Source organism: Perca fluviatilis, chromosome 4 (assembly GCF_010015445.1).
Source record: "Perca fluviatilis chromosome 4, GENO_Pfluv_1.0, whole genome shotgun sequence".
Lineage (NCBI taxonomy): Eukaryota > Metazoa > Chordata > Actinopteri > Perciformes > Percidae > Perca > Perca fluviatilis.
The window spans coordinates 44,169,929-44,183,224 of NC_053115.1; the positions used below are offsets into that span (position 1 = coordinate 44,169,929).

The 13,296-nt window shown below is 45.8% G+C and overlaps 1 protein-coding gene across 3 annotated transcripts in view; it reads right to left on the reverse strand.

Moving 5' to 3' along the window:
- Window positions 1-371: 371 nt before the first annotated feature.
- The window catches only part of LOC120557074 (E3 ubiquitin-protein ligase RNF123), a 124,627-nt gene continuing 111,702 nt past the window's right edge, over window positions 372-13,296 (reverse strand). For all 3 annotated transcript variants that reach the window (XM_039797097.1, XM_039797096.1, XM_039797098.1), the window contains 2 exons: window positions 3,025-3,110; window positions 372-2,116 (listed from right to left, as the gene is read on the reverse strand). In XM_039797097.1, the coding sequence (XP_039653031.1) occupies window positions 2,017-2,116; window positions 3,025-3,110 (186 nt within the window). In that variant the 3' untranslated portion in view covers window positions 372-2,016. The remainder of the gene's footprint in view (window positions 2,117-3,024; window positions 3,111-13,296) is intronic.

Here is a 13,296-nt window from a genome sequence, read left to right on the forward strand (position 1 = left end):
GAGTCTGGTGGAGATATGCTAGCTCTATACACGCTAAAAGTCCTGATTATTTACATGGAGTCTGGTGGAGTTTGGTGATGGTGATTTCGGGGCTGTTTCATGTTAAACTAAAAGGATCTTACTCTTTAACTAAAAGGTCTATCTCTGTAGGGATCCATCCCATAATGTTGTCACACAGAATAATAATCTGAGTCTGTCAGCAGCAACAACAGAACAGACACACACACACACACACACACACACAGACACAGACACACACACACACTTGTCCTGTAGGGGTGCAGCGTTCTTGCTCAATACTGAAGAGATTTTAGAGATTGTTGTGCCCATCAGTCACTCAGACACCAATGCATGGGGAAGTAGGGTCCAGGTTACAAAAAACAACAACAAGAAACCCTTTAATGTTATAAAATCTACAGCCAGCAGAAACACACTTCTTCAGTCCAGAGCCCTATTTCTTTTCTAGTGACTTGTTCTTAAAGTGTGAGAGTGTACAGTGGGAGTTAAAGTCTGGAGAGTGGGTTCAGATGGCTGGAAGCTGCTCCCTGCATCACTGTGGGTTTCCTCATGTTTACAGTACGTTGGTGTGGAAGTAGCGATGCATGCATATCTGCAGGTCGGTCCTGGATGGATTATGAGACACCGGGGGGGCCCCTGAGATCAAACCTGTTCAAGGCCCCCAAAGCAGCAAGACCCTTGACTCACAGAGACACAAAACTACAACGTTTGGTGGTGGTCTTGAGTCTCTGATTGTCTGATTTATTTTTAAATAAGGATGAAAGTGTCTATAAAGGGTATTAAACATACCTATAATGTGTTTATAACCCTGTGTAACTATAGTTATAAGCACTCCTTCAAGTGTTCATGATGTTTTATAACAATCATCAGGTATCATAATACTACCTAATACTGACATTCATTTTTGCAAGGATCAGACTTTATTATAATAATAATAATAATAATAATAATAATAATAATAATAATAATAATTCTCATTGCTCTCAAAAGCAGTCCGCTAAATTCTGCAGATTTTCATCCTGGATTACCGCTGAAAAACATAAAAATAAAAGAAATATCGCAGATTCAGTTTGCTTCTGGTTATAAGTCACTACACATGCTCATGATATCATTCAATCTAAGCAACAATACAAAGAGTTGTCAAATCCATTCATTTGTGGAATCTCTGGGTGCCCGTTCTGTGAACATTTCTCCCCCCATTCTGTGAACATTTCTCCCCCCATTCTGTGCACACATCTCCCCCCATTCTGTGAACATTTCTCCCCCCATTCTGTGCACATTTCTCCCCCCATTCTGTGCACATTTCTCCCCCCATTCTGTGCAGTCTGCTAAGCGTACTTAGAGTTAGATAAAGCTGTGAAAGAGCTCCTGAGACCCCAGCAGTGGGCCCGCTGTGAACAGGCCCGCCCTAGTGATACACGTAAACCCTAATTTGACACTTGTGGATGATAAAAAACTGAATGATGGACATTTCCCTCATGTAATGTTTCCCCCAGAAAACTCACTCAAAATATAGATAATACAATGTATCACATCTATAAGAAGTATGGTTTAACACAATATGATCCTTGGTGAAATGAATGTCAGTGAGTGACCAGGTCTGTAAAGTTCAGGAATCTAGGATATAGATATCACTGTTCCTGTCTGTGTATCTGTGTTCCAGTTTCTCTACACACCTGCCATCCTGTGTGTGTGTGTGTGTGTGTGTGTGTGTGTGTGTGTGTGTGTGTGTGTGTGTGTGTGTGTGTGTGTACCTGCACTGACAGGTAGAGGTGAGATGTTGTGCTAATATGACAGCTAGTTCTGACACCGAAGGACGCTGCCGTATTCCCGTCTACGCCTCTATTTTTATAATGCTTCAGAGTGTGTATGTCTGTGTGTGTGTGTGTGTGTGTGTGTGTGTGTGTGTGTCTGTGTGTGTATGTGTGTCTCTGTGTGTATCTGTGTGTGTGTGTGTCTCTGTCTGTGTGTGTGTGTGTCTCTGTGTGTGTGTGTGTGTTAGCAGGCTGCAGGCTTGCTGTAGTCCTCCACCCCGGTGATTGTGGCCTTGCAGAAGAAGCAGTCCTTGTTGTTCATCAGATGCTGGTTGATGCAGGCTCTGCACAGAAAAATAACAAAAAAAATCATTTTAATAATCTGACACGTCTTTTCTCCCAAATATAGCAGACAGCTGTCCATCTGTCCATCCCTTAAATTTAGAGATTATTAAAACTATTTTTATTTCATTTGACAGACACACACACACACACAAACAAAAACACACACACACACACACACACACACACACACACACACACACACAGCACTGTAGAGATACTGTGATAGTTTCTCAAAGTCCAAGTTAAACTCTTTAAATGTCTTGTGCACAACTCAAAGATATTGACTTTAATAAGACATAAACAGAAAGAGCAGGAAACCTCCATATCTGAGAGGCTGAAAACTGGGGGTGGGACAAAATATTGATACAGCAATATATCGCTGGCCTTGGTTGTGCGATATGAGAATGGATTCTTAAATTACAGAGTGAAAACTTGTTTTCCTCCAGTTTGGAGAGAGAGAGAGAGAGAAGCAGAGTTTGGCCTTGGCGGTGACAGCGCTCTCAATCAGCGCCACAATAATCCATACGAGCTGAGAGATAAATCAAACGCACCTCCAGCAGGTTCACATCAAATATGTAGTGAAGTCTGCTGACTCACACACAAACTGCTGAGTCACACACAAACTGCTGAGTCACACACAAACTGCTGACTCACACACTGTCTCTGTGTGCGTGTCTCTGTGTGCATGTGTGCGTCTGTGTGTGTGTGCGTGTCACTGTGTGTGTGTCTGTCTGTGTGTGTGTCTGTCTGTGTGTGTCTGTCTGTCTGTCTGTCTGTCTGTCTGTCTGTCTGTCTGTCTGTCTGTCTGTCTGTCTGTCTGTGTGTCTGTCTGTCTGTGTGTGTGTGTGTGTGTGTGTGTGTGTGTGTGTGTGTGTGTGTGTGTGTGTGTGTGTGTGTGTGGACTCACTTGCAGGACTTGTGGGAGCAGGGCTTGAAGATGGCTGAGATGGAGTGAGCGTAGCAGATGGGGCAGAGATCTTCCTCACTGGTCGGCTGGAACAGACGGAGGAAAAGAAAAACATGATTTCTGAGAGATATTCTGTCCAACAGACCCCCCCCCCCCCATGAATCCCACTGAGTCTACTATAGGTGTGAAAGCGTTCTTCAAGAGGTTTCACTTTGTTTTTTAAAATAACCATTTGGTCAAAAACAGGACGAAGAGATTTGTGGATTTATGTGTGTGTGTGTGTGTGTGTGTGTGTCTGTAGTTGAGGTGGAGATGCTGAACGTAGATCTATTCTTCATCCCGTCATTATCTGCTCTCTTCTCATTCCTTCTCTCCGTTAATCCCTCCCCCGTTCGCTCCATCTTTCTGTCTGATTGTTCCTTCAAGTCTCTCCACATGACAGCTTGACCTTTGACCCCTGGAGTCGATCTTCTCTCTCTTCACACCGACAGATTTAACCAGAGCGCCCCGTCCTTTAGTGTCTCCGGGGACTATTGATGAAGAAATGATTTCCTGTTTTACAAAAACAAACTCTAATCTCCCAACCTATTTGTGACGCTTGCTGCTTCCTGCTCCTCCTTTCTCCTCCTTTCTCCTCCTTTCCACTCCTTTCTCTTCCTTTCCCCTCCTGTCTCCGGGGACTCTAACACCCTCAACAGCAGCCACTGAGGCTCAAACAGTCGCTCTAACCCTTCCTAATCCGTCCAAAGCCAGTGCTTAAAGCCAGCACTTAAAGCCAGCGGCGAGAGCGTCAATAGCAACACCCAAAACCAGTCTAACCAGTGTCCAAACAGCCAATGAAAGAGAGCGCTGAAAGCACAACACAAAGGTCAAAATACAGGACGTTCTGACAAGCTATTGTTAGGAATATTTACTAATCAATAACGCACCGGCACGTCTAAACCATGTTTGACAAAACTCCTTCTCAAAAAGCCAGATTACAAAATGACTCCACTTTGTGAAGACTTTGGTAAACTCATTTCAAGCACCAAAACAATTCATACAACACATCATACAACATGCTAAGGTTGGTTTTCATAAGAGATTGGAGGAACATGACTCTCATAGTGCTCGCAGGCTTGTCCAGATGAGTGCTGAACAGAGTCTACACTCATCTGGACAAGACTGCGAGCACTGTGAGAGTCATGTTCTTTGACTTCTCCAGTGCTTTCAACAGCATCCGTCCGGCTCTACTGGGTGAGAAGATGACTGCGATGCAGGTGGAGGCCCCCATCCTGTCCTGGATTGTTGATTACCTGACGGGCAGACCACAGTACGTACGCCTAAAGAACTGTGTGTCTGACAGGGTGGTCAGCAACACTGGGGCTCTCTCCCTTCCTCTTCACCCTCTTCACCTCGGACTTCAACTATTGTCCTGAGTCCTGCCACCTTCAGAAGTTTTCTGATGACTCAGCAATAGTTGGCTGCATAGAGAAGGGTGATGAGAATGAATACAGGACTGTTGTGGGCAACTTTGTCACTTAGAGTGAGCTGAACCATCTGCAGCTCAACGTGACAAAAACTAAGGAGCTTGTAGTGGATCTGAGGGGGGCGAAATCATCTGGGACCCCAGTTTCCATCCAGGGGGTCCCTGTGGACACTGTTGAGGAGTACAAGTACCTGGGGGTGTACTTAAACAATAAACTGGATTGGACTAGACACGCCGAGGCTGTCTACAAAAAGGGCCAAACAAAGTAACCTGACACCATCCTTGTAAATGAGTGAACAATACCTGGGGGAGGGAGAGGGGGAAATCTCTTTCCAGGGTGTTGTCCTCTACCATTGGCTGGATCGAGTGCTGACAGGCTGGGACCAGTCTGTGCACCAACAAGGAGGCGCCAAAGTCTAAATCACGGCTGCCTCCCGCCTTAGTATGAACCAATCACAACAGCCTGCACATTTTTCAGATATTGAGATGTGACTTTAGAACTGCACTCTGTTGGGGTGAGGACAGACCGAGTAACAGCACTCCGCTGACTGTGGCTTCTCAAACCGGAAGAATCCTTGTATACAAGTTACTATTATTATTCCAGCTTTAATAAACCACCTTAAATGAGAGAAGTTGTTTGTCTTCTGCCCTAATTATCCTCGTTTTATAAGACTGAAAGAAAGCATCGGAAGCGTTGAAATCAAGAATCGAGAATTGAAAGCAAGCGACGAGAGTATTGAAATAAAAACAAAGTCAACTTTCAGGTCTTGCTTAAAAAATGCAACAAAACAAAAAGCGCTGCGGTAGCACTTGGAGAGCAGCAGTCAGTCTGAAAGATCTACCAACCAATCAGTGTGGAGAATCAGGAGACACAGCTTACACTACAAACACAGGAAGCTTGGGTCGGATTTCCAGGTGTGAAAAGGCCCTTGCTGTCACAAGAACAAGTTTCCACATGTCAAATGTCTTGTCCTTTACATCTCAGTGTTACATAAGGGATTAGAAGGGATGAGTCAGCTGGTTTCACTTCCAGCTGAGATTCCTAGTCAGGTTTTCAGCCTTCGGTGTTTCTCACTGTGAGCCTGTCAGTCCTGCTGTCAGGAACACGCAAACATTAAAGCGCAATGGAGACAAATCCAGCTGTCACACACACAGACACACACAGACACACACAGACACACACAGACACACACAGACGGATAACTGGAGGAAACTGACTATTCAAAACTCTGGAAACCTTTTATCCTTTCCACTGCAAATTAGTTTTAATCCAAAAGTCACACACACACACACACACACACACACACACACACACACACACACACACACACACACACACACACACACACACACACACACACACACACACACACACACAGGGCAGTAACTTTGCCTTTCTATTACAGACCATAATACCCTCTCACCATGGTTACTAGAGGTGTTGAAATGTATCAAATGATCGATGCATCGCGATGCTGACATGGACGATGCTGCATCGATGCAGTGGCCCACCATAATAGTTCATAACGCAATGATGTCACTCGTTAATTTTCCGCCTGCGACATAAACATTCAAATGAAAAATAACATTCTCAGTAGCCTAGCTAACGCGTTTCATCTAGACCTATGATAGACTCATTTTCCCAAGGGGCCACATGAGAAACCTGTTGTGGAGACCAATAGGCTAAACTCAGTTCTGCTCAATATGAATTTTATGTCAGGCGGCACGTTCTCAAATGCCTCTTTTTTCTCTGGGCACATTAGCACAGCAGAATCCACCAAACACTCTTTAATAAACTCCCCTTCAGAAAATGGCTTACTGTTTTTGGCGATTTTGTGAGATATCACAAAGCTGGTCTTGGTAAAAAAGCCTTGTTGCTTTTGCAGCTTAACTAGCAAAGCTTCAGATGTCCGTTCCCGCTCTGCATCAGTCAACGGGGTGGATTTCTCGGTGTGGTGTTTAGTATTGTAGTGGCCATTCAAATTATAATCCTTTAACACAGCGATCGGTTCTCTGCAAACTAAGCACATGGCTTGACCTTTGACTTCAGTACAGAAATACTTAGAAGTCCACGTTTGGTCAAAAACTCAGCACTCTGTATCGACCTGTCTTTCTTTCCCATGAGCTGACATTTTTGAGGGATAACCGCTCACTCAGGTCCACGCTAACGTCTCTCGTGAGCTCAGGACGTGGCTCGCCGACACAGGGGTCCGACACATTGCAGTTCTTCTTCTACTTCTTTTTAATTGCGACTTGCAACCAGAGAAGAAGAAGCTGCATGCGTTCGCAAAAATAAATAAATAAAAGCAATGCATTTGTATTCCATGCATGTACACTTCTTGACGTTTGCTTGCTGACTTCCCATTGACCTCACGCGGGTCGGTCTCTTTACAATTTAATGTAGGCGTAACAACATTTCTGTTTACATATTCTGTTATGTTTTGCACATTCAGAAGTGCTCAGTGCTGTTTAGTTTTATGTATCCAATTTATTTAGTATTGCAGAATGTTTTGTTTTTGAAGCTTGAAAAGCTATGAAGTGTGTGTGTGTGTGTGTGTGTGTGTGTGTCTGTCTGCTGTGTTCAGACTTTGTTAAATAAAAAAGATTGTTTATATCTTACTACTTGTATTTTTGGATAAAAACAAGCATATGAAGTCATGTAGAAAACTGTATTATATTGAACTATACAGTATCTTAATGCATTCTGTCAAGTCAAATATCCTATAGGGCTTTGATAGAAAAATGTATTTGACGCATCGTGATGCATCGAGATATCGAATGGAAGACATGATAACCGTAATGGAATCGGGAGATGGGTGAAGATTCCTCTAATATATATATATATATATAATATATGTCCTGAACACAGCGAAGAATTCCTTAATTTCCAACAGAAATCAGCAGCACGGTCGTCATCGCAGACAGAAATAAATATAAACCTAAAGAGCAGTCGCGGCTGAGATCAGAGAGAATAAAATAAATATCAAAACGCCGTCTGTCACCGTCGGGAGGTCGGCGCATTAATATGGCGTGCTCGGCCCGCAGGCGGACAGCTGAAAGCCCGGCGGAAAGGAGAGGAAAACGTCTCAGGCCACGCCAGAAATAAACGAAAGTGGCAGCTTGTGAGAGAGAAAGGCAAACATGGACAGATGATAGAAATCACAGTGTAACGTCTGCATTACCCATCTATCTGCCAGTTATCTCTCACAGGAGATCAGTCCAAACTGACTCATACATAATATAATATATTTATGAAACAGAGAAGCTATTCATCCTCATATCTGAGCAGCTGGGAACTGCAAATGTTTGACTTGTTGTGCTCGATAAATGATGGTTAATTTACGTATTTAATGTCGATCAGTTAGATCAAGATCACGTCCTCAAATGTCTTGTTTTGTCCACAACTCAAAGATCTTGAGTTTCCTGTCCCAGAGGAGAGAAGACACTAGAACATATTCATATTTAACACGCTGACATCACACAAGTTTACCTGTTTTATCATCAAAAATGAATCAAATTGATTAATTGATTGTTAGTAGCCTGACCAGCCAGCCCCACATCCAGATGTTGGGTCTGGGAACTCCCCATTGGTCAGGGCTCAATCCGAGGGGCGGGATAAACGGTTGTCTTTCAAATTCCCTCTGCACCAATAGGATAGCACTCCAACCAACCAGAGCAACGCTAGCTGATAGATTCAACTTTAAACTCCGAACACATCTTCCTTTTTTAAGAATGACTTCAGTGCTGTTCTTTGTTCTTTTCTCAAAGAAAAGCTGAACTCCAAGTCTTCCAGAGTCGCGGCCAAAGCCGATTCCACAGACCGCTGTTCTCCAGCAGCAGCAGCAGCAGCAGCCATCTTCTTCGTTTTCAAGTAGCAGGGAATTCACGCGGAACCGTCGCAACTCTGCTGTCATCATAATAAGCCCCGCCCACCGACTCTATACACCATGTGATTGGTCTGACCAGAGTCTGTTTTTTCCAGCTCGCAAGCCAACGACCCTGGCTGCAAATTACATTTGCTGGTCTAGACTTCTAGGCTACATTGTTAGTCTATATCAACGACATTTCACTTCCGTGATTGCTCCGGTGCCCCTTCCTCTGTCTCTGTGTTGGGGTTCTAACCTCCGGTGGATTTGTGAGGACTATGGTTAACAGCTGCTCAGATCTCTGCAGGGTAAATCCAGACCGCTACAAACAATCATGGCTCCCCAAAGAGAAGCGCATCTGCCAGCTGTGCAAGAGAGACAAAGTGGAGACAGAGCTGCACTTCCTGACAGAATGCACAGAGCTGCAGCCAGTCAATATTTCCCCAAATTCAAACACAAACACCCGACATTTGACCAAATAACCAACATCAATAAAATACCAATCCTGCTGGGAGAACAGCCAGAGAGCTGCAGTCTAGCAGCACAATATGTCTTTACCTGTAACACACTTTGAGGAACAGTGAGTGACCCCCCCTCCCCACCCCCACACACACACACAGCTGTAATATTCTTGTTTTCACGTTGTTGCTGATATCCATCACTTTTGTTCTTATTGTTACATTTTGTTGACATGATTGTTGCTTTCGCACGAATGTTAACCTGATGCTCTACTGTCTGCATCCTACTGGACAACTGGATGTAAATGGGTTACATGTTTATGTGCTTTAGCAATACTGTGTGTCAATATGGTCATGTTCATAAAGCCTCTTTGAATTTGAGAGAGACCGAGAGAGAGAGAGACAGAGAGAGAGAGAGAGACAGAGCGAGAGACTGCGAGAGAGAGAGACAGAGCGAGAGACTGCGAGAGAGAGAGAGAGGGAGGGAGAGAAAGAGAGAGACAGAGAAAGAGAGAGAGACAGAGAAAGAGAGGGAGAGAGAGAGAAAGAGAGGGAGAGTGTATTAGGTGCTCTGAGGGTGACGCTGAGGATTAATGACTGCAGAGGAAAGAGAACAGCTCAGACTTTACCACCGGCAGGATAAAAACTACAGGCAGCATGTGTGTGTCTGTGTGTCTGTATATGTGTGAGTGTTTGTGAGTGTGTGTGTGTGTGTGTGTGTGTGCGTGTGCATTTGTGAGTGTGTGAGTGAGTGTGTGTGTGTTTGTGAGTGCGTACGTGCATGAGTGTTTGTGAGTGTGTGAGTACAAGCGAGCGTGCGTGTGTGTTTGTCAGTGTGAGCATATTCCAACGTGTCTTTGTGACTCCAGAGTGCTAGAGAAAGGTCATGCAGTGCACGTCTCTCGCTGCTGGACAGAGAGAAGCACCAGAGTAATAGCTTCAGATACCTCTCAGATAAAGAATCCATTTAGAAAGTCTTCAGCGCTCAGTCTGCAGCCTGTTAATAGCTACAACACATTTCACATCTGAAAGAAGTGGAGGATTTCTCTTCAGGCGCTCCCAGCTCTGGGTTAAGATCACGCTCTGGTTTATTACAGAAAGATTGTGACTATAACCGAGACAAAGATCTCTCACTAACCCAGCCGGAGAGCACAACGTCTCTGAAAGTCCTGAAGAAATCACAACGTCTCTGAACACACATTACGTTTGTTACCACAACGTAATAAGAAAAGTCACTTCATTTAAATGTGATTCCTAGAAGACAGGGCTGTGCAATAACCACATACTGATTGTTTTCCAACAACTTTAGATTCATCATCCCATAATCATACTACTAAATAATATTTGTGGTACTTACCATTATGGTTATGGGATGTGCAATGATAGGGTAGTGGTGCAATATTTATATTATATATATATATATAAAAATGTGTGTTAGATTTCAAACAAGCTACGTCTGTTACAGTGCAGATGTCAGGAGGTTACGTGTTAAAGTCTTGGTGCTGCGACTGCAAAAGCGTACTCTCTCTCTCTCTCTCTCTCTCTCTCTCTCTCTCTCTCTCTCTCTCTCTCTCTCTCTCTCTCTCCCTCTGTCTCTCCCTCCCTCTCTCTCTCTCCCTCTGTCTCTCCCTCCCTCTCTCTCTCTGTCCCTCCCTCTCTCCGTTAGAGTAAAATCATTAGAGCTGTGGTAGTTCTCGTTGCTCTGGTGGACGTCTAGCTGTTGTTGGCAAAAAATAAGCACGGTGTTGATGGATCTGGGAACCTTCAGAGTGTTTGGATAGCTGTGTGTGTGTGTGTGTGTGTGTGTGTGTGTGTGTGTGTGTGTGTGTGTGTGTGTGTGTGTGTGTGTGTCGTGTGTCTGAAGGTGTTAATGGTCGATGGAAACATTCAGAGTAAAGTGCGTTCAGCGGCCGCCAGCTTTTCAAACACTCTAATGATTTAATAAGAAACCTCGACCGTACTTCTTCCTCTCACTAAACATTATCTCGGAGTTCTACTGAAGCTCCGAAACACGTCGGGACTCTCTCACTAAGTGTTTGTTAAAGAGAAGGTCTACGTCTGATTCCTGATTTAATGCTGAGAATGATTCAACGTGCGTGCCAGTGGATCCTGATCAGCAGGTAAACTGCCAATCGCCATAAAAGGGCATGAGACTGCAGGGCCGTGTGCAGACACGAGACCAATGCGTCACATTCAGCAGCGTCTGTCTGTCTGTCTCTCTGTCTGTCTGTCTGTCTTTCTGTCTGTCTGTCTGTCTGTCTGTCTGTCTGTCTGTGTGTGTCTCACTCTCTGGGGGAATCCCTTCTGATTTAAAGGTGAAAGCTCATTTTGATCGATCTTTGATTTCAAACCTCTCCAACATTGTGTAACAAAACTTTTTTCTGCTTTTTTTCCACACTCATTTTTGGAATTCATGACCAATAAAGCTCATTTATATGAAATGATACCAATTATTTTAGTTTAAAAAAAAAAGCTGAAGTAATGAATTCTTGCAACTAATAGTTAAAATAAGAGGACCATATGTATGTTGAGAGAATCCCAGACTGGTTCATGTCACAGTTTAGTCAGGATACGGTTTTGAAACAACAACAAAAAGTGAAGTGACCCATAAATATACTCAAAGAGCGTTTCCATGGAACCATCGGTGTCATTTTGGTGTAATTCACTTAAAAGAAACCCTAACCCCTTGATGTAGAAACTTTGAAAACCATTCAAATATGACCCGAGGACCCCCCCCCCCACCCACCCCCAACCCCCACACCCCCCCCCCCCCCCCCTCCCCCCCCCCTCCCCTTCCCCTCCTCCCCCCCCCCCCCCCCCCCCCCCCCCCTCCCCCCCCCCCCCTCCCCCTCTTCCCCTCTTCTCCCCCCCCCCTCTTCTCCCCCCTCTCCTTTTCCCCCCCTCCTCCTCCCTCCCCTCCCCCTTCCCCCCCCCCTCCCCTTCCCCCCCCCCTCCCCCCTCTCCTCCCCCTCCCCCTCCTCTCCCCCCTCCCCCTTTCCCCCCCCTCCCCCTTCCCCCCCTCCCCCCCCTCCCTCTCCCCCCCCCCCCTCTCCTCCTCCCCCCCTCCTCCCCCCCCCTCTCCCTTCTCCCCCCCCTCCTCTCTCCCCTTTCCTCCCCCCCCCTTTCCCTCTCCCCTCTCCTTCCCCTCCTCCCTCCCTTCCCCCTTCCCCCCCCTTTTCTCTTTTCCCCCTCTCTCCTCTCCTTTCTCCTCTCCCCTCCCCCCCCCTCTTTCTCTTCTTCCCTCCTTCCCCCCCTCCTCTCCTCCTTCCCTCCTTCCTCCCCTTTTTGTTTGTTTTCTCATTATTTATTTCTTCTTTCACCCCCTTCCCCCCTTTCTTCCACTCCCAATTCCCCTGTCCTTTCCCGCCACATTCCATCCAGGCTTCTTTTTCTCCATTTCCACCGTTTCTCCCCTTTTCCCTCTCATACCCCCCTCCGTATTCCCGTCCCTCCATTCCATGTTCTTTCCCCCCTCATTCCCCCTACTCTGGTGTTTCCCTCCTCATTCCCCCGCTCTGGTGTTTCCCCCCTCATTCCCCCCCCTGCTCTGGATGTTTCCCCTCTCTTCCCCCTACTCTGGTGTTTCCCCCTCTCATTCCCCTGCTCTGGCTGTTTCCCCCACTCATTTCCCCTGCTCTGATGTTTCCCCTCTCATTCCCCCCGCTCCCGTGTTTTCCCCTCTCATTCCCCCGCTCTGGTTTTTTTTTTTTCCCTCCTCATTCCCCCCTGCTCTGGTGTTTCCCCCTCTCATTCCCCTCCCTGCTCTGATGTTTCCCTCTCTCATTCCCCCCTGCTCTGGTGTTCCCCCTCTCATTTCCCCCTGCTCTGGTGTTTCCCCCCTCATTCCCCCCTGCTCTGATGTTTCCCCCTCTCATTCCCCCTGCTCTGTTGTTTTCCTCCTCATTCCCCCTGCTCTGGCGTTCCCCCCTCTCATTCCCCCTGCTCTGGTGTTTCCGAGTGTTTCCTGATTGGGTCTTATCGGTCACGACGTCTTGTTCTCTGAGACCAAAGCTACTAAAGTTACCATGGTAACTACCAGCAGTGGGTGGAGCCTCCATGCTGCCTCCTGTTTATGTCCAGTATACCAGGATGTTGATGAGATATGAGGTTTGGGCGTGTTAGTTTAAACAGAGATTAGTTCTTCTACTGGAGATAAAAACACTTGGAGCACAGAGATCACTTTGGGCTCCAAACTCAAACACTTAAAAACCAAGCAAAAACCTGCAGCGCTGGAGATGTAGCCTAAAACACGTGTTAGTCAGACAGTGACTGGACTGGAGGACATTTCCAATCATGAAACCTGACATCAGAGACAAAGAACCATTAGTGGAAACATCCCCCCAGCTCTGGATTCTCTGCACTTAAACTCCTTTCCTTAACGCGTTCTTCCTTTCTGCATCAGTCCTTTCTCAGCTGTAGTCTCTGACAGAGTCTCTAATAACACTGTTAGAACAGGAACTTTACTCTACTGCTAACTGAA